General features: G+C 47.4%; 1 protein-coding gene and 1 long non-coding RNA gene across 5 annotated transcripts in view; one reads left to right on the top strand and one right to left on the bottom strand.

Annotated features, from left to right (window-relative positions):
• Window positions 1–15,893, bottom strand: part of LOC138985626 (uncharacterized) — a 30,126-nt gene extending 14,233 nt beyond the window's left edge. The window contains exons 1-4 of the long non-coding RNA XR_011462675.1: window positions 15,645–15,893; window positions 15,051–15,273; window positions 9,255–9,406; window positions 6,332–6,487 (exon numbers count right to left, since the gene is read on the bottom strand). This is a non-coding gene — a long non-coding RNA (uncharacterized lncRNA). The remainder of the gene's footprint in view (window positions 1–6,331; window positions 6,488–9,254; window positions 9,407–15,050; window positions 15,274–15,644) is intronic.
• Window positions 1–25,011, top strand: part of ABAT (4-aminobutyrate aminotransferase) — an 86,865-nt gene that overhangs the window by 23,237 nt on the left and 38,617 nt on the right. For 2 of the 4 annotated variants that reach the window (XM_014480994.2, XM_070362951.1), the window contains one exon: window positions 24,582–24,696. In XM_014480994.2, the coding sequence (XP_014336480.2) occupies window positions 24,627–24,696 (70 nt within the window). In that variant the 5' untranslated portion in view covers window positions 24,582–24,626. Of the gene's footprint in view, window positions 1–5,437; window positions 5,508–21,483; window positions 21,640–24,581; window positions 24,697–25,011 lie in introns of all 4 variants that reach the window. The other 2 variants (XM_070362949.1, XM_070362950.1) reach the window with 2 other exon arrangements.

Raw genomic sequence — 25,011 nt, 5'->3', positions numbered from 1 at the left:
CTTTTCACTTTCATGCCTTAGAGAAGGAAATGGCAACCCACTCCAGTATTCTTGCCTGGAGAATCCCAGGGACAGAGGAGCCTAGTGGGCTGCCCTCTATGGGGTCGCACAGAGTCGGACACGACTGAGGCGACTTAGCAGCAGCAGCAACAGCATGTATGGATGTGAGAGTTGGACTATAAAGAAAGCTGAGCACCGAAGAAATGCTTTTGAACTGTGGTGTTGGAGAAGACTTTTGAGAGTCCCTTGGACTGCAAGGAGATCCAACCAGTCTATCCTAAAGGAAATCAGTCCTGAATATTCATTGGAAGGACTGAGGCTGAAGCTGAAACTCCAATACTTTGGCCACCTGATGCGAAGAAATGACTCATTTGAAAAGACCCTGATGCTGGGAAAGATTGAAGGCAGGAGGAAAAGGGTATGACAGAGGATGAGATGGTTGGATGGCATCACCAACTCGATGGACATGAGTCTGAGCAAGCTCTGGGAGTTGATGAAGGACAGGGAAGCCTGGTGTGCTGCAGTCCATGGGGTCGCAAAGAGTCGGACATGACTGAGCGACTGAACTGAACAAAAAAACCCCTAAAACTAGAGTTACCACATGATCCAGCAATCCCACTCCTATGCATCCCAGTGTTCACAGCAGCACTGTTCACAATAGCGAGACAGGGAAACAACCTAAACGTCCATCAACAGGTGAATGGATGAAGAAGATGTGGTCCATGGACACAAGAGAACACTACTCAGCCACGAGGAAGAATGAAATCATGCCGTTTGTAACAACATGCATGGAGCTAGAGATTATTAAGCTGAGCAAAGTCAGAAAGAGAAAGACAAATACCATATAATACCCCCTATATGTAGAATCTAAAATGCGACACAAAGGAACGTATCTGTGATACAGAAAGACTCACACACATAGAGAACAGACTTGTGCTTGCCAAGGAAGAGGGGCGTGGGGGAGGGAAGGATTGGGAGTTTAGGATCGGCAGATGTAAACTATTATTTATAGGATGGATAAACAACAAGCTCCTACTATATAGCACAGGGGACTATATTCAGTGTCCTGTGATAAACTATAATGGAAAAGAATATTTTAAAAGAATATACATATACACACGCATATAGGTGTAACTGAATCACTTTAGTGTTCGGCAGAAATTAACACAACATTGTAAATCAACTGTAATTTAAAAGGAAGTGGGCTGGGGCTTCCCTGGTGGCTCAGTGGTAAAGAATCCACCTGCCAATGCAGGAGACAGGGATTCGATCCCTGGTCTGGGAAGATCCCACATGCTGTGAGGCAGCTCAGTCCCAGCACCACAGTTACTGAGCCTGTGCTCAGAGCCTGGAGCCACAACTGAAGCCTGCACACTGTAGAGCCCATATGCTCCGCAACAGAGAAGCTACTGCAATGAGGAGCCCACGCACTGCAACTAGAGAGCAGCCCACACAGCAACGAAGACCCAACACAACCATAAATAATTTTAAAACAACTAAAAATAATAAAAAGAAGTGGGCTGAGTAGATCTGAAGGTAACTCCCTGGGTGTAGCAAGACGGCTTCGGGATACGCTTTTCACCTCTATCACCACCTTTGATCTTGAGAACCACCCTGCAAGGTATAGTCAGCCCCTTGCAGAGCTGGAGAAACTGAGGCACAGAGGCCCTGCAAGGTCTGCACATGACCTCGGACCAGGTGTCCTCCTGTCAACCCCGTCGTGCTGCCTTGAAATTTGCTACACCTCTGAAGTGTGTTCCAGTTTTTGCCTCACCCTCTGGTTACGTATGGCGCTAGTGGTGAAAGAACCTGCCTGTCAATGCAGGAGACTCAAGAGATAAGGAAATGGCAACTCACTCTAGTATTCTGGCCTGGAGAATCCCATGGACAGAGGAGCCTGGTGGGCTACAGGCCATGGGGTCGCAAAGGGTCGGGCACAACTGAGGAACTAACACACACTCTGTCGTCCTCCTGAAACAGGGAAGAAGACCATCATCTAGCACCAACCAGCCCCTGCATGGCTGACCTCCCTGAGGGTGCAGTGGGGGAGCTATGTGTTTTCTGGGGAGGTTCACGAAGCAGGGCGGCGTTTCTCATGAAGAGCTAGTGTTGACACTCGTGACTGCTCATAAAGCCATGTTCCCCAGACCCACTGGTCCACTTAAGTCTCAAACGAATGTGATACCCAAGTCTAAGAGCTGCTGGGGACTCAGGGGACATTGTCCCGTACTGCTCCTTTGCAACTTCTTTGGCTTAGACTTTGATCAGTTGCTCTCCCACGTATTGTAGAAATGTGTGCCCCCACCAGCTCGATCAGATAGTTCATGATCAATCAGCGTGGAGAAAGCAGAGGGAGAGTGAGATGGCAGCTGGGAGGCCAGTCAGGAGGCTGGGGCAGCTGTCCACCTAAGATACAATGGGGACCACAACTGGGACAGGAGAAAGAGGAGAGGGTGGAGGCTGGAGCTGGTGTGGAGGGGAAATGCCAGGGCCTACTACTGAGTGAAGGGAGGGAGGGAGGGATCAAGGCTGTGTCTCGGGTTTCCGGCTTGAATAACTGGGTAGACAGTGGTTCTACTTGCTGCTATGCTGAACACAGGGAATGGAATAGAAGTGGTGAAGGGGAAAAAAATGATGGTGTTTAGCTGGAAATGTATCGAGCTTAATGTGCAGGACTGGGTTGGAACAAAGAGGAAGATTCAGGGATGGGGAATCCTGTGTGGAAACCATGAGCACACATGAGCACTCCCAGGGATGCATGGATGGATGGATGGTGGGTGAACGAGTGGGAGACTGGGTGGGTGGATGGATGGAAGAAAAGATAGATAGGTGGACAGATGGATGGATGTATAGTTAGATTAGTGGGAGACTGGGTGGGTGGATGAATAGAAGAAAAGATAAATGGGTGAAGGCAACTGGAAGTATGTAGAAAAGCTGATTTGTATAATGATCTTTGAAAATTTCTGATATAATTTGAATATTTTTTTTCAAAATCAATACTCTGATACTAGTTTTGAGTTGAGGCTCATATATATCTAAATCTTTCTAGTTCCCTTTCATGTGAAACTTGTTAATTATGTATTATACAAATATTTTTCTCCTAGCTGGACCTCGAAGGCATGTTGCTAAGTGAGTAAGTCAAACATAGAAACCCAAATACTGTATGATCTCACTTATATGTGGAATATAAAACAAAAGTACCCACCAAACTCATAGGAAAAAAGATCAGATTGGGGTTGCCAGAGGTATGGGCTACAGGAAAGGAAAATTGAAAGAAGGCAGCTGAAAGTTATGAACTTCCAGTTATAAATAAATACTAGGGATGAAATGTACAAGGATGATGGTAGTTTACACTCTGTATAATATACAGGAAAGTTGTTCAGATAGCAGACCCCAAGAGTTCTCATCCTAAGGAAAATTTTTATTGTGTCTATGTAAGATGACAGATGATAACTAAACTTACTACAGTGATTATTTTACAGTATATGTGAATCAAACCATCATGCTGTGTACCTTAAACTTAGTGATGTATGTCAGTTATTTCTCAATAAAACTGTGAAACCTTTAAAAAAAAAAGAGATGGGTGAATAGATGGATGGATGAACGAGTGGGAGACTGGGTGGGTGGATGGATGGAAGAATAGATAGATGGGTGAATAGATGGATGGACAGATGAATGAATGAGTGGATGGATGGATGGATGGATAGAAGGATGAGTGGGAGGCTGAGTGGGTGGATGGATGAATGGATGAGTGAGAGACTGGATGGATGGATGGATGAATAGATAGATGGGTGAATACATGGATGATGGGTGGGAGGATGGATGGATAAATGAGTGGATGGATGGATGGATGGATGAATAGAAGGATGAATAGAAGGACGGAGGCTGGGTGGGTGGATGGATGGAAGAAAAGATAGGTGGATGGATGGATGGACAGCTAGATGACAGAAATCTAGATTGTATTCTGTTTAGATTGAATCAGGTGGAATTGCTGTTTTGGTTGTTAAAAATGATCAAATATTTAATTTTTTGCAGGCCGAAGCACTTGAGGGGGAAGGGTACTGATGTCTGCGATTTACTTTGAAATGCATCAACAAGTCAGGAGGGTTAATGGATGGAGAGAGGGGTAGATGCTGTGATGAAGTGATTATGGTAAAAACGTTAACAGCAGAAGCCAGGCTGTGGGTGGACAGGTATTCAGTGTCAAATTCATCTTTGCTGTATGTTAGGAATTTCCATAATAAATTCAGGGGAAGTGTTTTCTAGTGGTCAAATGTTGACATTTTCGTGTCGTTGCACTGAGTGTTTACTCCTCATTTCACCAAAAGATTCTTCCAGGTTTCCTTTCTGTGTCATCAACAGATCTGCCTTGCTGAGACTCCTCTAGCCTTATTCTTCCCAGAATTGGGGGCTGGGGGCAGGGGTTATTGTCCCCCACGCCACCCCCAAAGTTCAGGTTGAATTGCCCCAACGTGCTGATTATCGCCCCAAGTTCGCCGGTATCTGGTTTGTAATAATTATAGATTTCCTCTGCGATTTGATCTCATTGGTTGCCACGGCAACGGCGTAATAGCTCAACTGAAGCGCTGTCACGGTGATTTAGAAGCAACCCCTCTCTCTTGCATCCTCCGGTCTGGGCGACCCCACCTCCTTGCAGTCGTCATGGCAACTGATGAGCAGCATGTGATAGAAAGCTCTGGGCTCCCCCCACTCAACCTCCCCATCTTGTGACCATTGCCACGCCCTCTTCTGGCCCACCCCGTTGACAGGCACTGACCCAGCTTGGGCTGTAATGGGGAGGCTAGAGTAATCCCTCAGACCCCCTTCCACAGAGGGGGGTCAGATGGACTGTAAGGACCAGGGCAGCCGCCCCTCCCCCTGGCCCCGGAGGTCTTAGAGATGACCTGGCATCCCTCAGAGCCCCTCAGGGCTGTGACACAGGCTGGTTCTGCCACCACCATCCAGGGGAAGCCATTTAGTCTTCCGCAGCCTTGGGTCTGTGCTTTGTAGCTTCAGGAATTCCTGAGCTGGCTAGAGAAAAATCAAGAGAGAGGCTCCTGGAAGAGGTCAAGGGGACAAAAACAGCCTATTTCAGAAAGTCCCAGAGCAGGTGGTTCGTGTGGATCTTTTCCTTTCTGCTTCTGTCCGGAAATCTTTCTCTCTCTCTCTGAATCCATCTTTCCACCTCACGCTCTCTCTCCCTTCCCTCCTCCTCACCTTCTCCCCATCCCTCTCCTCTAATCGCTTGCTAGGAGCCAGCTGAGCGCATCCTTTTCCAAAGCTGCTTTGCTTCGGAGGAGCCCTGTTCCCCCTCCAGTATCTGAGCCAATGTTCTGGGGACAGCCTGGGAGTCTAGAGCATCCTCCCAAGGGGGGAACTGGTACCCGGCGGCGCCTCTTAGGATGAACCAGCTGACCGCGTCCCTGAAACTCTGCAGGATGGCATAGAGGAGACATTGTGAACAGGCAAGAGCTGGGCTTGCTGCAGGACCCTGACGACCGGGCACTGTGAGTGCAGACGTGTGTGTGTGTGTGTGCATGTATTTGCACGTATTGCACGTATCTGCTGACATATGGAGGTGTGTCACTGTTATCTGTGGTAGTGGGTGTGTAAGTGTGTGCCCTGTGGCACGTGTGCAAGTGTGCCTGTGGGTGACTTTCTATCTGAAGGACACACAAACAGGCATGACAGATTTTTCAAGGGTATTTTGCCAAGAGAACATGGCAGGATGAGCCCTCCTATTTTAATTTTTTATTGACGTATAGTTGACTTTTTTTTTTTGATGTATGAGCCCCTTTCAAATGATAACAAGATAAACAAAGATGGATGTTAAAATGCTAAGTAAGGAATTTAATTTGCATCAGTAGGTTGGCAGAACCACTTCTGAATGCATCTGCCTTCTGGCCCTAGAAAATGAAGTGAGGGTCACCTTGAAAGGGCATTTTTGCTCAAGCCCCCCAAAGAGATCCTTCCCTTTTGTCATAAGCGCTAAAACAGCACATACACACACACACACACACACACACACACACATACACGTACACACGCACACAACTTCCTCTTTGAAACTCAAAGGCTCAGGGGCCCCCTTCAGGGCACATTTCACTTTCTTCCTCCACAAGACAGGAGGGGTTTGCTTGACATATGGGGGGCTTATGACGAGGAGAGGTAGGAAACTTTGGCTGGAACATGCCACAGTGTTTATTTCTGTGGTCGATTAGAAGTTCCTTTTGTATTTTTTGACCGAAGCAGCCCAGGCCTCAAGAGGCAAGCAGGTTGAGAAAGGGAGGTTTAATTTGCAGGGCAAGATGTGGGAACCCTGGCAACTTACCGGTTAAGATCGAGCGGTTGGTGCGTGAGGGCAGGCGGCCACGTCGCCCCCTGGAAGGGAATTCTTTGTGCTTCTCCGTTCCTGAATGTTTGGGAGGCTTGGCGGCCAGTATCCACGGGTGAATGCTGCTGGTGGGCTGGGCAGTGCCCTTGGCATCTTGAAGGAAAGAACAGATCCGAAGACAAGGACCAGCCTCAGGAAAGTTCCAGTTCACGTAGGCACGGACCCTGCTTATTCAGCACCTTGCCCTCGAGGCCTCGCTGCTACTCATGACTAAGTCGCCGCCCTCATTCCCCTATGCCACGGCCTCTGTCTGCAGAGGCCCCGCCACCCTGGCCCACCTGCCAAAGCTCTAATCACCTTTAAACATCCTCCGTCACTGCTTCCGGGAACCTCTTAGACCCAGGTAGACCTGATGCCCTATGTCCTCCTCTGCAGGCCCCCGAGTCCCCTGCACCTCCGGCATCAGGTACCGTGTAGACCACTTTCTGCATTTACCCATGAGCTACAGTTAATTTTACAAGGAGTCAGAAAAATATGAAGACATTCAAAGTGACCAGCCTGGACTCTTAAAATATCAGTGGCATGAAAGGCCAAATGGCTGAGAAATGGTCCCAGGTTAAAAAGAGATGAAAAGAAAGAAAAAAATGAGAGAGAGAGAGAGAGATGAAAGAGCCTTGCGCATGTGATGAGTGGTTCCCAGGGGGAGTTTGAAAAACAGAAACAGCCACCAGAGATGTTTTGGGGACAAATGGGGAAATTTGAATACAGAAAATATTTGATACTATTATGTAAAGAATCCACCTGCCAGTTCAGGAGACACAGGTTCCATCCCTGGATTGGGAAGGTCCCCTGGAGAAGGAAATGACAACCCGCTCCAGTATTCTTGCCTGGGAAATCCCATGGACAGAGGAGCCTGGCGGGCTACAGTCCATGGGGTTGCGTAAGAGCTGGACACGACTTAGCAACTAAACAGCAACAAATTATGTCAATGGTGAATTTCCTGAAGGTGACATACCTTGTATCTCAGATCATTTGTACTAAAGTTCTATGAGACAAAGTCTCATTTTCAGAATGTACAGACTGGAGGATTTAGGGATGAAATATCACAGAGTCGCAAGTACCTCTCAAAGAATTCAGAAGAGAGATAATCAGTACATTGATTGATAGATGGGATAGGTACATATGTGGCTCAGTGTTAACGGTTGGTGATTCTGCGATTACAGGTGGTTGTTGAGTAACTTGCAACTTTTCCATAGGTTTGAGATGGTTTGAAGCCCCACCACGTGCTGGATATTCTGCCTAGCTCAGTCTATGGACAGCCTTATGTAATGCTCACAGCAGCCTCGGGGTGGGGGAGCTCTGTCATACCCATTTTTCAGTTGAGAAAACAGAGGCAGAGCCAGATTCCAGCCCCAGCCAAAATCCACACAATGCCACTGCTCTACCGCCTCCCTTCTGGAGAAATTACGAAGGGAAGTCTTGCCCACTTCCAGTCTGAATCTGAGTGAGTTCACATCTTCACTCTGGTGTACAGGTTAAGAGCACTGGATCAAGAGCCAGCCTGGGCTTGTAGCCTGGCTCATCTACTTAGTGGTTCTGTGTTTTGGGGCAAGTCACTTAACCTCTCTGTATTTCCATTTATTTTTTGGTAAGAGAGGATGATAATTGTAACTGCTTCAGAGAGCCATTCTAAAAATTCAAAGCCCTAGTATATGGAGAAGGAAATGGCAACCCACTCCAGTGTTCTTGCCTGGAGAATCCCAGGGACGGGGGAGCCTGGTGGGCTGCCGTCTATGGGGTCGCACAGAGTTGGACACGACTGAAGTGATTTAGCAGTAGCAGTTAGCAGTATATGTAAAAGCTTGAAACAGGGTTTGACCCAAAGCAAGTGATCCCTGGTGGCTTAGATGGTAAAGAATCTGCCTGCAGTGCAGATCTGGGTTTGATCCCTGGGTTGAGAAGATCCCCTGGAGAATAGAATAGCAACCCACTCCAGTATTCTTGCCTGGAGAGTCCCATGGACAGAGGAGCCTGGCCGGTTACTGTCCATGGGGTCACAAGAGTCAGACACGACTGAGCAACTAACACATACACACACACCCCCACACACACACACACAAGTGATCACTAAATATTGTTGTTGCTATTACTCTTGTAAACCAAGCATCCTTGCCTCAGCCAGTGATGGATGGTCCTAGAGGGGTCTTTCTCTTCCACACCCAGGCCTGGCTTGCTTTCTAGACCCTGGCAGTCTCTGCAGAGATATCAGGCTGGGGTTGGGGGGTGTGGTAAGAGGCCATCTTATACCACCTCTTCCCAGCAGAACTGCCCTCCACAAGTCACCTGCGAACCAGTTCTCAGGCATGCTGTAAAGACCTCTAGGGAAATACACACCAGTTTAGTCAGAGCTCATAAGCCCATGAGCTCACCAGAGACTTCAAAGTCCATCCCCAAAGGCTGGAGGCAGGCGCCTGTGTTTTGTCTGTTGGGTGTCACTCTCACCACTTGACGTTTTAGGGGCAATGCCTCAGGGTGATCGAGAAAGAATCTCGATCGGGAGTGTTTATCCGTTCCCTCATGGCCTTTCGGTTTTGTGAACCAGATGTTCGCACACTTGAAAAGTCATCCCAGAAGTGGACTGTGGGGGCCGGGGGTGGGTGGGGGGTCGTGTCTCAGTCCTGAGCAGCTGGGGTGGATCCTCAGTCACCCTGGTTCCCCTCCACGTCCCCCTTTCGAGGGGTGGGAAAGGAAAGGACTGTTACCATAGTGACCACAGAACCCAGGCTGCCTCAGCGGGACCCTGTGCTCGGAGGAGCATCCAGCGTGTGACGTGCTGCTCCGTGCTGGAGGTGATGGGATGAACGAACGGGCTGCCCTCTGTCAAGGGATGCTGATGACTCTCATCACAATGGGAAATTACCTTGTTTATTTATTTATCGTCTGTCTCCTCGGCCGGAACAGAGGGCAAGGACTCTGCAGTGTGGTCCCACCATCCCCGCCTGGGTCCTCGGGATTTACTGTTGTGTCTTTAGGTGAGAGGCAGTCAGGAAATAGCAGAACCTGATGGCAGACCTGTGAATGAATGGATGAGTGAATACATGCATTGCACAGGCTAAAGGCAGAGACAGGGATTGTGAACAGATTGTCACAGTACAGGTGAGCGTGCGTAAGAATATGTGTATTAATCTGTGGCTGATCTAATCATGACAGATATTGACAGTTGGAACAAGGTGATAGGTAGAGCTAAGTTCATCTTGTGTGTTTTTTTTTTTTTTTTTTTTTGCACGGGGGGGGACCCACACCATTCAGCTTGCAGAATCTTTGTTCCCCAACCAGGGACTGAACCTAGGTCCCCTCCAGTGGAAGCTCAGAGTCCTAACCACTAGACCTCCAGGGAATTCCCCTGAAATTTTTTATTAAGAAAAAGAAAAGAATGATTGCTGAGATTTCCCTGGTGCCCCAGTGGGAAGCAGGGAGCGTGGGTTCCATTACCAGCTGAAGAACAAAATTCCACATGCCTCAAGGTGCAGCCAAAAAAAAAAAAAGAATGACTGCTGGAGAAATACAGATGAGTGGTGTCTAACCCTGAGCTGAGTGTCAGGAAGGCTTCTTGGAGTTGGTGGCCAGAAGTGGCCACTCTGAAAAAGCACCCAAGATTCAAGGAATACCCACAGGGGGAGGGGGCAGCGAGGACAATCCAGCAGACAGGATCTCGTGAGAGATGACCTGAAGGCAGCAAAGAGCAGAGTATATGTGAGTCAGCGCCCAAGGAACAGGGGGAGGGGCGGGACATACAGGTTGCAGGCAGGGGTGGGGGTGGGGGGTACCCAGGTAAGCAGCTGGGCTTTATCCTGAGGGTAGCAGGGAGCCAGGGAATGTTGGGGCACCCGTGTAAACTAAGATGATATCAATATAAAGCTTTTAATTCCTTCCTACAACCCTTACCTTTTTGCCTGGAGGATGGCTGGGGGTTTTGTACACATCTCAAGGAGTATCCTTCCCCGGTGGTTCAGTGGTAAAGAACCCGCCTGCCAATTCAGAAGATGCAAGAGACTTGGGTTCGATCCCTGGGTTGGGAAGATCCCCTGGAGGAGGAGGAAATGGCACTCCACTCCAATATTCTTGCTTAAAAGATAATCCCACAGACAGAGGAGCCTGGCAGGCTATCCATGGGATGGCAAGAGTGGGACACAACCGAGTAAATGAACAGAAGCAAGGAGTATCATTTTAGAGATGTGCTTTTTTTTACCTAGCAAGTCTGTTTTCCTAAAATTGTCTAAAGGCATAAAATGGAGGCATTTTTCTCAACGGGAGGTAAGGTAGAAGTAAGACAGAGAATGACTGCTGATGATGGAAACCAAAGGAGGTTTGGACACCTGGATGGGTTTCTCCTCCAGGGAGCATGCCAACCAGGATAAATTCCATCCCAGGTTTTTTTTTTTTGTTGTTGTTGTTGTTTTGGCTGGAGGGGTGGGTGGGGAGGGGAGCTGTGCCATAAGGTATACAAGGCTACCTCAGTGGCTCAGCAGTAAAGAATCCACCTGCAATGCAGGAGTTGTAGGAGACTCAGGTTCAATCCCTGGGTCAGGAAGGTCCCCTAGAGGAGGGCATGGCAACCCACTCCAGTATTTTTGCTTAGAGAATCCCATGGACAGAAGAGCCTGGTGGGCTACAGTCCATGGGGTCGCAGAGTCAGACACGACTGAGCGACTGGGCATGCACGCATGCAGCATCTGGTATCTTAGTTCCCCAGCCAGGGATAGAGCCCAGGCCCCCTGCAGTGGACGCTCACAGTCTTAACCACTGGACCACCAAGGAAACCCCCATCCCAGTTTTATTTACTCTGAATATCTGGCTCTATGTGGACAAAAGACAGGAGAGGTGATTGATGTTTTGCACTTGCTTGACACTCTACTTTGCACACTGATAATCACCAGCAGCTGGGATCAGCCTTCCTCCTCAGGTTCAGGTCCCAGCCCTTTCTTTGGTGCTCTATTTTGTCCTCGGGGTCCCCCTCCTTTCAATAAACAAGCTAAACAAGGCATTGCAAGCTGTAGGGTTAAGAGCTTCAGCCATCTGCCCTCTGGTACCTTGGGAAGCCTCCCTAAACAGACAGGCTACATTTGATGTCTTAGATGCTGCCAGACTGCAGGGGGCGTCAGGGGAGGTGGATAAGATTGGCATGAGGATCTTTTTTTTTTTTTTTTAAACTTTACAATATTGTATTAGTTTTGCCAAATATCGAAATGAATCCGCCACAGGTATACCCGCGTTCCCCATCCTGAACCCTCCACCCTCCTCCCTCCCCTCTCCTCTCTCTGGGTCGTCCCAGTGCACCAGCCCCAAGCATCCAGTACCATGCATCAAACCTGGACTGGCGACTCGTTTCATACATGATATTATACATGTTTCAATGCTATTTTCCCAAATCTCCCCACCCTCTCCCTCTCCCACAGAGTCCATAAGACTGATCTATACATCAGTGTCTCTTTTGCTGTCTCATACACAGGGTTATTGTTTCCATCTTTCTAAATTCCATATATATGCGTTAGTATACTGTATTGGTGTTTTTCTTTCTGGCTTACTTCACTCTGTATAATAGGTTCCAGTTTCATCCATCTCATTAGAACTGATTCAAATGTATTCTTTTTAATGGCTGAGTAATACTCCATTGTGTATATGTACCACAGCTTTCTTATCCATTCATCTGCTGATGGGCATCTAGATTGCTTCCATGTCCTGGCTATTATAAACAGTGCTGCGATGAACATTGGGGTACACGTGTCTCTTTCCCTTCTGGTTTCCTCAGTGTATGGCATGAGGATCTTGGAAATCAACACACATGTGTCATCCAGAAGGCCCCAGGTCTTGGCCAGGGTCACGTGATTGATGGCCATTGTGCCAGTCAACAGCTTGATTGGTTCAGAAGACAGTGCATCAGGGGCTTTTTCATGACTCTGTCCTTGGATCTCCCCTCCTCTTCGCTGTCCCTCCCACACCAAAATTTTGAAAGCATAGGCTAAAAGAATTAGGAAGCAAGAAAAGATAGGCAAACTCTTGGTCATATATTGATTTTTTTTTTAATTTTATCTTTTGGCCATTCCACATGGCATGTGGGATCTTAGTCCCCAGACCAGGGATCGAACCCACGCCCCCTGCATTGGCAGTGCAAAGTCTTAACCACTGGAGCACCAGGGACTTCCCTCATATACTGATGTTTGAAATGTGCCGGCAGCATTCTCTGTTACCTGGAGCTGTCCTGAGTGCCGTAGAGTCACAGAGATGTTGCTTCTTGCACACCAAGGACCTTACGTGCCTTAGGGTAGGATAGAGTGCCTCATGGAATTCAGACCTCTGTACCCTGAAAGGGAAGGTGGGATAAGAATTGGGATGTAGGGAAAGTGCCAAGTGTGGGCTGAGGTTGGAAATGAACATGAGGCCAAAAGATGAAGACTTATTTGTTCTAGCTCTGTGAAGAATACCGTTGGTAGCTTGATAGGGATTGCATTGAATCTATAAATTGCTTTGGGTAGTATACTCATTTTCACTATACTGATTCTTCCAATCCATGAACATGGTATATTTCTCCATCTATTACTGTCCTCTTTGATTTCTTTCACCAGTGTTTTATAGTTTTCTATATATAGGTCTTTAGTTTCTTTAGGTAGATACATTCCTAAGTATTTTATTCTTTTCGTTGCAATGGTGAATGGAATTGTTTCCTTAATTTCTGTTTCTATTTTCTCATTATTAGTGTATAGGAATGCAAGGGATTTCTGTGTGTTGATTTTATATCCTGCAACTTTACTATATTCATTGATTAGTTCTAGTAATTTTCTGGTAGAGTCTTTAGGGTATTCTTCACAGAGCTAGAACAAATAATTTCACAATTTGTATGGAAATACAAAAAAACTCGAATAGCCAAAGCAATCTTGAGAAAGAAGAATGGAACTGGAGGAATCAACCTGCCTGACTTCAGGCTCTACTACAAAGCCACAGTCATCAAGACAGTATGGTACTGGCACAAAGACAGAAATATAGACCAATGGAACAAAATAGAAAGCCCAGAGATAAATCCATGCACATATGGACACCTTATCTTTGACAAAGGAGGCAAGAATATACAATGGAGAAAAGACAATCTCTTTAACAAGTGGTGCTGGGAAAACTGGTCAACCACTTGTAAAAGAATGAAACTAGAAGACTTTCTAACACCATACACAAAAATAAACTCAAAATGGATTAAAGATCTAAACGTAAGACCAGAAACTATAAAACTCCTAGAGGAGAACATAGGCAAAACACTCTCTGACATACATCACAGCAGGATCCTCTATGACCCACCTCCCAGAATATTGGAAATAAAAGAAAAAATAAACAAATGGGACCTAATTAAAATTAAAAGCTTCTGCACAACAAAGGAAATTATAAGAAAGGTGAAAAGACAGCCTTCAGAATGGGAGAAAATAATAGCAAATGAAGCAACTGACAAACAACTAATCTCAAAAATATACAAGCAACTCCTACAGCTCAATTCCAGAAAAATAAACGACCCAATCAAAAAATGGACCAAAGAACTAAATAGACATTTCTCCAAAGAAGACATACAGATGGCTAACAAACACATGAAAAGATGCTCAACATCACTCATTATCAGAGAAATGCAAATCAAAACCACTATGAGGTACCATTTCACGCCAGTCAGAATGGCTGCAATCCAAAAGTCTACAAGCAATAAATGCTGGAGAGGGTGTGGATAAAAGGGAACCCTCTTACACTGTTGGTGGGAATGCAAACTAGTACAGCCACTATGGAGAACAGTGTGGAGATTCCTTAAAAAACTGGAAATAGAACTGCCTTATGACCCAGCAATCCCAGTGCTGGGCATACACATTGAGGAAGCCAGAATTGAAAGAGATACGTGTACCCCAAAGTTCATTGCAGCACTGTTTATAATAGCCAAGACATGGAAGCAACCTAGATGTCCATCAGCAGATGAATGGATAAGAAAGCTGTGGTACATATACACAATGGAGTATTACTCAGCCATTAAAAAGAATACATTTGAATCAGTTCTAATGAGGTGGATGAAATTGGAGCCTATTATACAGAGTGAAGTAAGCCAGAAAGAAAAACACCAGTACAGTATACTAACGCATATATATGGAATTTAGAAAGATGGTAACAATAACCCTGTATACGAGACAGCAGAAGAGACACAGATGTATAGAACAGTCTTTTGGACTCTGTGGGAGAGGGAGAGGGTGGGATGATTTGGGAGAATGGCATTGAAACATGTATAATATCATATATGAAACGAAAAAAAAAAGATGAAGACTTTCTTGGGACTTCCCTGGCAGTCCAGTGGTTAAGACTCCATGCTTCCAATGCCAGGGGTGTGAGTTCGCTCCCTGGTCAGGGAACTAAGTGTCCACGTGCTGCAGCCAAAAAAAAATGCACAAACAAAAAAAGATGAAGATCTTTAGGAAGACTGCAAACAGTGATAGCTATTAAGTTTTTTTGTCCCTATAAAGGAAGTGTTTGTTGGTCTCAGTTGATTGATGAGGTTTCTGGGTAAGGACGACAACCACCAAACTGGTAATATTCCCAGATCTTGGTCTTCAAGCCCAGAGGCCCTGGTTCCAACCCAGCTCCACGATCTCTGGCTGTGTGTCCTTGTGCAAGTGTCTGAACCTCTCTGAGCCTGTCCCCTCACCTGAAAAATGGGAAGAGTAGAATTTGCATTTGGGGAGTAGATGAGATGGTGTGGGTCATGCTTGGCATCGCAGGCATTTGTTCACTGAATCATAGCAGACCCTCCATCAGATCCTCTGAATTTGTGAAGCTAAGGCATTTCCAAGGGATTGTAGGAATACTGTCAGGCATAGGTGGTAACTCCGATCACCAAAAGAGTTTTTCCAAGTCGTCCTCGGTGCAGACTGGGGAGAAAATAAATGGCTCGTTTGTAACACACCGTGGTATTTGCTCCCTCAGCAGTTCCTGGAGTCCTTAAAATGATTTGGTTTCTCTAAACAGGGAACGTGTCTCCTCTCATCACGTGGGCCTTATCTGCTGGTTTTTCCTGTCCGCCCCCCACCCCCCCACCTCTCGCAGGAACACTGGGTCCCCAGGGCAGAGCAGAGCATGTGCTCACTGGACTGACACCTGGTAAACATTCGTGAAACTGAGCAAACAGACTCCAGTCCTCTGGCCCAGGTCAGCGTGTTCCGCGTTGGCACGGCATCTTTCCCAGCCCAGTTTCTGTTCTCTCACTCCCGCTCCCTTGTGGGGTCAGAAATCCGAAACTCACCCAGCACTTCCAGGACGTGTCTTTCCGCTTATGTCTTGCCTCCAGATCGAAGCCTCTGCCTCTCCCATTCAGGGCTTGGATTCGAAGCCTTGTCTGTTATTTTCTCCTTTATTCTAGAGACGCCATGTCCATGCTGCCTGCGTGCGGGATTTAAGTTCACCTTATTCTTCCTGACGACGGGGCTCCCCAGGAGGCTCCATGGTGAAGAATCCGCCTGCCAGTGCAGGAGACACAGGTTCAATCCCTGGATTGGGTAGATCCCCTGGAAGAGGGCGTGGCAACCCACTCCAGTATGCTTACTCAGAAAATTCCATGGACAGAGGAGCCTGGCGGGCTACAGTCCATGTAGTCACAAAGAGCTGGACAGGACTTTGTGACTGAACACGCACGCACACATTCTTCCTGATAGAGCCTAGGGGGCAGGGGCAGTGTGGGCAGGTGTACTGGGAGACAGAAACCTAAGGATGGAGAGATTGGGGCAGACCAGCTTCTGTCTCATGGAAGCTACATCTTCAGGCTCGAGCAGAGCCACAGATTTGCACGTGCAAATGGTCCCTCCCAGGACGTCAGACTGTAGAAGAAATGCCTTCCCTACAAGGTGGAGGTTTCTTTGGAAACTGAGAACGTGGCCTGCGAGGAGCAGTCTCTTCTACGTCCTGTGTGCAGGCTTCAGTTGGCCAAATTCTGTGCCTCGTGACCGCGTGGGTAGGTTTAATTCTTCCCATTTCACAGATGAGGAAACTGAGGCCCTGGTGAGCTGAGCAACCATTTTTCTTTTTTTTGGCCGTGCCATACAGCTTGTGGAATCTTAGTTTCCCAACAAGGGATTGAATCTGGGCAGGAAGAGCGCTGGACCACTAAGGAATTACTGAACTGAGCAAGTTGCCCAGTCATCAAGCTACTAGATGGCACATCTGAGCCCAGTTTCTGGCTGATGTTACTTTCTCAACTGCACCCTCGGTCTGTCTTAGGAGTCAACACTTGCCTGTTTCTAAGAACAGTATTCCTCTCCCCTTATACAAGTCAGTAATGATTGTATGGTGTTCCACCAGCAGGTTATAGGGAATCATGAATTTATGAATGCAGGGAGGAAGGGCCAGGGTCTGTTTTGCAGAGAAAGCTCGGGTGGGGAGCGGGGCTGGAGGAGAAAAGCCAGGTCCCAGATAAAACCTTCTGTCCCAAGGCCATCATCACAGGCCCTTGAATGGGGCCCTGTTAGCCATCTGCAAAGGCCAGGCCTCTGGCTTTATTGGTTGCCATGGCGACCCCTGGCCTTGACAATGGAGGCCCACTTAGCTTGAGCCGGTCATTGTGTCCCACTGAGTCTGCAGAAAAGCCGACAGTTGGGGCTGCAGACAGGGAAAGGAATGTCCCCAGCCTCTGCCAGCGTTTCTGTCTCCGTTCCAAGAGCAGATAGAAGAATGAGAAAGGGTATTTGGGGGAGCCTCAGAGAAGTCCAGGGGTTCCATCTCCAGCCAGTGACATATGCAAATGGTAGAGAGATGAGTCCGTCTTCATTGGATGGTTTGGAGTGTTTAGTATGTATGTAATGACTATTTGCAGTGCGGCACTGGGGCTGGGGATAGCCGTTCACCCGCAGCTAGGCCATGAGTCAGGTGCAATTGGGGTTTCCCCATTTTACAGAGGAGGAAGCTGAAACCCAGAGAGGTTACTTAAGGTGCTCAAGGTCACACAGCAGGCAAAAGAGGCTGGTTTCACATCAAGCACTCCAGCTCCCCAAAGGGCCACCTTGGTCTTCATTTTTTTTCTCTTCATTTTCCATCTTTGGAATGTTTAACTTTCAAAGCCATTTCCAAAGATTTGGGGGCAGTGCAGACCTGGGTGAAGTGCAGGGCCCACCGTCTACCCCTTAGGAAGGTGGTTGTAACCCTGCCTCAGGAGCGTCACCAATCCCAGGTCACACTTGTGGGTGTCCCCGGAGGGAGGGGGTGTCATAGATGGAGAGCTCCCCTGATTCTCGCCGGCAGCGAGGGTAAGAATCACTGGCTTTTGAGCCCCAAGACCATGCGGAGTCATTCACCCTGAGCCTGTCACCCGAGGCGGACACAAAATGTCACACAGAAGGTACAGTGCACACGACAGGGGAGCCATAAGCAGCAAGCAGTGCTGCGATTGTTGTTGTTCAGTCACTAAGTCGAACTATTTGCAGCCCCATGGACTGCAGCATACCTGTCTTCCCTGTCCTTCACTGTCTCCCAGAGTTGGCTCAAACTCATGTCCGTTGACTCCATGATGCCATCAACCCTCTCATCCTCTGTCCCCCTACCCCCCTACCTTCTCCTCCTGCCCTCAATCTTTCCCAGCATCTGTGTCTGTCTTTTTATTCTCTATGACTTTTTATTCATAGAAAAAAATCAGTTTTTTTTTTTTTTTTTTTTTTTTGCCCTTTCACCTGAATTCCTCTCGCCCTATTGATTTAAACATTGCTTCTGCCCAGCCCACCCTCCAAATGCACCAGGAAGATAAGAGGCAGCAGAGAGAACTAATTAGCATTTTAATTAAAGGAACCGGGATAGGGAGCAGTGGGTGGAAACCCAAGGACTCCAGTATCTGGTGAGACCAGGGTTTCAACTTGTTTTGACTGAAACGCACACTGAGAAACAGGTTCTTTGTAGGGGCTCCACGTGTCTGAAACAAAGGTCACCCCCCACCTACCGTGCGCTCTGATGGTTCCTATTCTCTTTAGTTTATTGATTGGTTGAAATTTCTCTTTTGGTTTTCATCATGGCAAGGAGAAAAGTTCCTGTCTGATGCTAGCCTGCTTTTAACACCTGTCTGAGAGCTGCTCGTCTCCATCTTAGCAAGAAGATGGGACCCTCTGCAGAAGATGGGGCCCAGCAGAGGCTGGAAACCTTGGGCAGTCAACCACATCCAGCTTTTAATTTGACAACCTGCCTTGATTTTTATTACATTCTTTCCCCTATCACTTTTATTTGCAGCAAATGAAACTTTGAGGGAAGGATGCTGGGGAGTGATTAGTAGGGGCTGTTGTTGATCAGTCATTCAGTTCTGTCCAACTCTTTGTGACCCCATGGACTGCAGCTTGCCAGGCTTCCCGGTCCTTCATTGTCTCCCAGAGTTTGCTCAGACTCATGTCTATTGAGTCAGTGATACCATCCAACCATCCCATCCTCTGTCACCCCCTTCTCCTGCCCTTTATCTTTCCCAGCATCAGGGTCTTTTCCAGTGAGTCAGCTCTTGGCATCAGATGGCCAAAGTATTGGAGCTTCAGCATCAGTCCTTCCAATGAATATTCAGGGTTGATTTCCTTTAGGATTGAATGTTTGATCTCCTTGCAGTCCAAGGGACTCTCAGTCTTCTCCACCACCAGCTGTAGGAAAGTAATTTTAAATAGGAAAGCTTAAAAAGCAAGTTGATCTCAAGAAGTACATTAAGTGGGGACTTCCCTGGCAGCCCAGAGGTTAAGACTCTGTGTTTCCATTTCACAGGGCATGGGTTCAAACCCTGGTCAGGGAGCTGAGATCCCACATGCCACGTGGTGGGGCCAAAAAGACAAGGATTTCAGGGACCAGGGGTTCCTGGCAAGCAGCCTGTTTTCCATTCAGAGTCGGGATTTCTCCAGCCCCACGTTGGTCCCAAGCCTCAGGGTGGGCTGGTACTCGGAAAGCTCCCCCTCCAGCCCAGGATCCCTCAGGCCTCCCCATCCCTTTTCCAGATGTGCAGCAGATTGCAGATGGGGGGACCCGGTGGAGGGGAGGCTGGTACCACTTCTGGGGTAGGAGTGGGGGCCGGGAGTAGCGCTGCAAGGAATTCTCCATAAACTGCTCCTCAGATGCTTCTCAGGGTCAGAAGGGGCCTTAGAAACAACATGATCCAACACCCACGTTTTACACACAAGGAAACGGAGGCCAGAAGTGGGGTGTGTCTTCGATTCCAGAGCCAAACAAGGGCTGTGGTGGACAGGCAGAGATTCAGTGACTTCAGAGTTGGGGGAGGGGAGTACTATTATTAAATTGCCATTTTAACATGAATTTTAGACCTCCTCACTGATTTTATTATTTTTTTTAATTATTACTTTTGTTTTTGGCTAAGCAGGGTCTTCATTGCTTTGCACTGGCTTTTTCTCTAGTCACGGAGTGTGGGGACTACTCTCTGGTTGCCGGGTGGAGGCTTCTCATTTCAGCGACTTCTCTTGTTGCCGAGCATGGGTTCAGTAGTTGTGGCTCGAGGGCTTAGTTGCTCCTCAGTTGTTCTGTAGGATCTTCCAGGACCGGGGATCGAACTTGTATCCCCGGCATTGGCAGGCAGGTTCTTAACTACCGGACCACCAGGAACATCCCTGGATCTACCTATTATCGAAGTTTCAGACATAAACAGAATCTTACAATAGGTGACCCTTTATGTCTGGATTCTTGCACTTAACGATGTCTTTAAGGTTCAGCCATGCTGTGTCAGTGCTTCTTTCTTCCCTTTTTATGGTGAATAATAGTCCAAGGCATAGACAGACACATGGTGCTCATCTGCTCATCCATCGGTGCACACTGGGCTGTTTCCACCTTTTGTGATTGTGAATGGTGCTACTGTGAGCACGCGTGTTCATGTTTTTCTTCAAGTTGCTGTCTTCAGTTCTTTTGGGTGTATATTTAGAAGTGGAACTGCTGGACCATATGGTAATTCTGTGTTTAACATTTTGAGGGACCCGTAATTCTCAAACCACCAGCTCTAAGGCTAGGGGTTTAGGAGTTGGTCCCTGGCTTCTTCCTCCCCATCAACTCCCACCCCACTTGATGTTCTCCACTCAGCTCATCCCAGCAAGTCCCCCTCCCCAACTCATCAATGACCCCAGCATCTCATTAACATCCCGAGTACCTATTCCCTCCTTGCCCTCTGGGACTTGCCTGAAGAGGTTCCTTCTGGATAAGACAAGAGCAACTGGCACCTTCCTTCCTTTGGAGGGTCTCTAGTGGGTTCCATCTGGCAATTAGAAGATTTTTTTTTTTGAATATTTGTTTACTTGGCTGCGCTGGGTCTGTTGTAACATGCAGAATCTTTAATCTCTACTGAAGCATGTGGGATGTTATAGTTGCTGCTTCCGGGGCTAGTTCCCTGACCAGGGATAGAACCCGGGCCCCCTGCATTGTGAGCATGGAGTCTTAGCCACTGGACCACTGGGGGAGTCCCGTGACCTAATTCTGTGCATCTTCCATTTCAGTGCTCTGAGATATCATGCTTGAGTCCATGGGCATTCCACATCCTTTCATGCCTTTGAGCATTAGCTCAGCTTCCCAGGTGGCCCTAGTGGTAAAGAACCCTCCTGCCAAAGCAGGAGACATACGCAATGCGGGTTCGACCCCTGGGTCAGGAAGATCCCCTGGAGGCGGGCATGGCAACTCACTCCAATATTCTTGCCTCGAGAATTCCATGGACAGAGGAGCCTATTAGGCTATAGTCCATGGGGTCACAAAGAGCCCGACATGACTGAAGCAACTTAGCATTCATTTCTTCATTCATTACTTCCCCTTTCTTTCTATGGCTTCTGGAACTTTGCAGCTTTTCAAGGGGCAGCACCCCCCCACACACACACCTAGAATTAATTTCTCTGTTCCCCTGGCAGCTTGTTTATACCAGAAGGTAAAGATTCCATTCTGTCTTATGTAGAATTAGCTGTTGACAGTGAACAGGGCATTTCTTCATCTACATTTCCTGCCAGGTTATTTTAAGGATTTATTGACATGATGGGTAAAGCAGTTACTACATTAAATTCTCCTGTTTTCTCCCCCTCATTCCTCTGACACTAAATTATGAGCTTTAGAAAGAGAGCAGCATTTTATTCATCTTCGTTTTCTCCTGTGTCTAGATAATACAGTGCCTTCCGTGAAACAGGTACCTGATTAATTTTGTTGACTGGATTAGGGGGCCAGAGAAAGTGAATGAATGACATCAACTCTTCTGATTGTTGGAAATATATTGTGCTGAGAACCAACGCCTGATAGAGATCAGGTTTCGTTATAAGGTCAGTTTCAACTGCGGGCCACTGAAATGTCACCAAGATATATTTCCCAATGTGACATTTTGTAATTGAAAGTGTACGGGTGTGACTTTCACTTTTGCATAGCATTCAAATGTTAATATTCGAGTTCTCCGAGATTCTCGCATTTTCAAACACACATCTAATGGAAATTGAATTGTGTGGAGTCCTTAGCGCCCCCATTTGAGACAAATAGTCTTCAAAGAGAGAGAGCAATCGCTCTTTCTGCCTAGTTGTTATGTTGTTGTGCTTAGTCGCTCAGTCTCGTCTGACTCTCTGCAACCCCATGGACTGCAGCCCGCCAGGCTCCATGGGATTTCCCAGGCAAGAATACTGGAGTGGGTTGCCATTTCCTTCTCCAGGGCATCTTGCCAACTCGAGGACTGAACCTGAGTCTCCTGCGTCTCCTGCATTGGCAGGCAGGCCTTCACCACTATCACTACCTGGTTACCAGGCTGCTAAATTAACAGGGCTGCATTGAGTTAGCTGTTCTGGAATAGATCAAAAAATCCATTGACTTATCACAGAAAGAGTCTGCTTTCTCAGTTAATTTATGGTCACACTTTCCAAGACCATGCTTTCCTCAATAATATTTTCTCAGGTGAAAAGCAGCAAGATTTCCTCTCTTAACAGGAACATTTGTATTCATCAAACCCCTTGCTTCTACAGTTAGATGTTTTGTTAGTCACTGAATTAATCCATGTTGTCATGAGCAAGGGTTTGGGGTTAGGCAGTCCCAAGCAATCCTATGATCAAGGCCATATACCATGACCTCTCTGAACTTCTATCTCCTCATATCGGAAGGGGGAGATACCCTACTCCCTGGATGGTTGAGCAGATTGAGGGGGATCAAATACCCTTCAAAACAGTCACTTCTTGGAAGAGGAAATGGCAGCCCACTCCAGTATTCTTGCCTGGAGAATCCCATGGACAGAGGAGCCTCCCAGGCTACAGTCCGTGGGAATCGCAAAGAGTCGGATGTGGCTGAGCATGCACACACATTAATTAAATGCATCAATATGTTTTTAGAGAGGGATATGATCAATTAGTTTGAGAAGCACTGCCCTGGGGGTCCTCTAGTCTCACTTATTTCTTTCCCACACCTAGAGTTGCTAATATGTCCTACCCTATCTCTTTTGACTTTTTTTTGGGTGGCAAAGGGAAATAATAACCTTTCAGCAAAAGATGGAAAATTTCAAAATGACTCCTATTCAAGCTTCCAGATAATAGTGGTTTTCATTGTGTGTCTATGTGTTCCCTTCTAATCTTTGTCCACATGCAAGATATATTTTTTCATAGAAGCCTTCTGTTACAACATTAAAAAAAAAAGTCACTTCCATCCTGGAGGATTCTGGTGGCTCAGATGGTAAAGAATCCATCTGCTGTTCAGGAGACCCAGGTTCAATCCCTGGGTCGGGAAGATCCCCTGGAGAAGGGAATGGCTACCCTCTCCAGTATTCTTGCCTGGAAAATCCCATGGACAGAGGAGCCTGGTGGGCTACAGTCCATGGGGTCACAAAGAGTCAGACGCGACTAATCACATACATGCCACACCACAGCAGAAACCAACACAGCATTGTAAAACAACTATACTTCAATAAAAATAAATGAATGAATGAATGAATACATATACAATGAGAATCAGAAAAATAATAAAATAAATGAAGGCATCCCATATTCATGTGATTGCCATTTTTGAGAATAAAAATTCTATTTAAAAAAAAAAGGTAAAACCTGAAAATTCCACATCCTGGAACCTCTTGGTCCAGAACACACTCGGGATGGTTGGTTGTGCTGGAGAAGTCCACCCCTCAAAATGGGCCCCGGGTACTGCTCTGGATCTGCAGGGTTCCCAGCGACCCAGCCACCAACATTCTGTATGTGAACAGGGCAGGGGCCTCCTGGCCTCCCCCACTAAGCAGTCACCAGGACGTCTGCTCTAGAGTTTCCTCCATCTGAGTTTTTCCATCATGTAGGACACAGGCTGCTTTGCTTATCCAGATGGACGAGACCCTCTCACCAGCTTGCCCACAGAGGGTCCTCCAGCCAACTCTGTCTTCTAGCCAACTCTGTCCTCTCTCTTTGAAAGTGGGTGTAATAATCCTACCTAGATGCAAGGTCAAGAAAAAGACAACGTGGGGTACTTCCCTAGTTGTCCAATGGCTAAAACTCCAGCTCCCAATGCAGGGGGCTCAGGTTCAATCCCTAGTCAGGGAACTAGATCCCACATGTCACTGCAACTGAAGATCCCTCATGCTGCAACTAAGACTCAGTGCAGCCAAATAAACTAAGAAAATATTAAAACACACACACACACACACACACACACACACACAAGGTGAACAGGCTTTGATTTAAAGTGTATATACTCTGGAGACCTCCCTGGCAGTTAGAATTATGCGCATTCACTGCCATGGCCTGGGTTCAATCCCTGGTTGGAAAACTAAGATCGCGCAAACCACGCAGTCAAAAATTTTTTAAAAAATAGTGTAGGCCTTCCCTGATGGTCCAGTAGTTAAGAATCTGCCTGCCAATGCAGGGGATACTGGTTCAATCCCTGGTCCGGGAAGATCCCACATGCCGGGGAGCGACTGGGCCCAAGTGCCACAACTCCTCAAACCTGTGCTCCTCAACAAGGGAAGCCGCTGCACTGAGAAGCCTGCCCGCCGAAACTGGAGAGTAGCCCCAGTGGCCTCCACTAGAGAAAGCCCTTTAGCTGCACAGCAGGGAAGACCCAGCAAAGCTAAAAAATTAAATTGTAATTTTTTTAAATCATAAAAAATAGAGTGTACCTTCTGCATGAAAGCAAAGGATCTGATATTAGCAGATCCTTCTTCACCATGTGGGGAAATGGTGGGGAGTGGGATACTTGGCCAGCAAGGGCATGGCCTCTGTTGGCCTGACTCTGAGTTTCTGGTTTCTTTCAGGGCCGGAGCGTGTGACAGGGGTCTCTGTTCCCAGCGGAGGGGACCATGGCCTCCATGTTGCTCACCCAGCGGCTGGTCTGCAGCTTCCAGCACAACTACCGCCTGTTGGTGCCGGGTAAGCCCTGGGGGATGTTGGCAAGGACTGGTCCTAATGGAAGATGCAATCCAGACTAGAGACTTAGGGGTCCGGAAGAGTTCTTGGGGACAAAGGGACCTGCTATCCCACCCACCCCCATGAAACTATCCCCTTGGCCACCCCTCCCATCTCCAGCGTGTGCTCCTGTGCCCCGGAGGACAGCTCAGCAATGGGCAGGGAGCTGATCTGCCCTGGAGCTGCTCTGCTTGCCCCCGAGGCCAGAAGGGCCCAAGCCATCCCCACAGGGACTGTTGAGGGAAACACAGAGCTAGGTTTGCTGCCAACAAACAAGGA

The sequence above is a fragment of the Bos mutus genome, chromosome 25, assembly GCF_027580195.1.
Source record: "Bos mutus isolate GX-2022 chromosome 25, NWIPB_WYAK_1.1, whole genome shotgun sequence".
Taxonomy (NCBI): domain Eukaryota; kingdom Metazoa; phylum Chordata; class Mammalia; order Artiodactyla; family Bovidae; genus Bos; species Bos mutus.
The sequence above is the reverse complement of the archived record's forward strand: the minus strand, read 5'-3'. Positions and strand labels throughout refer to the sequence as shown.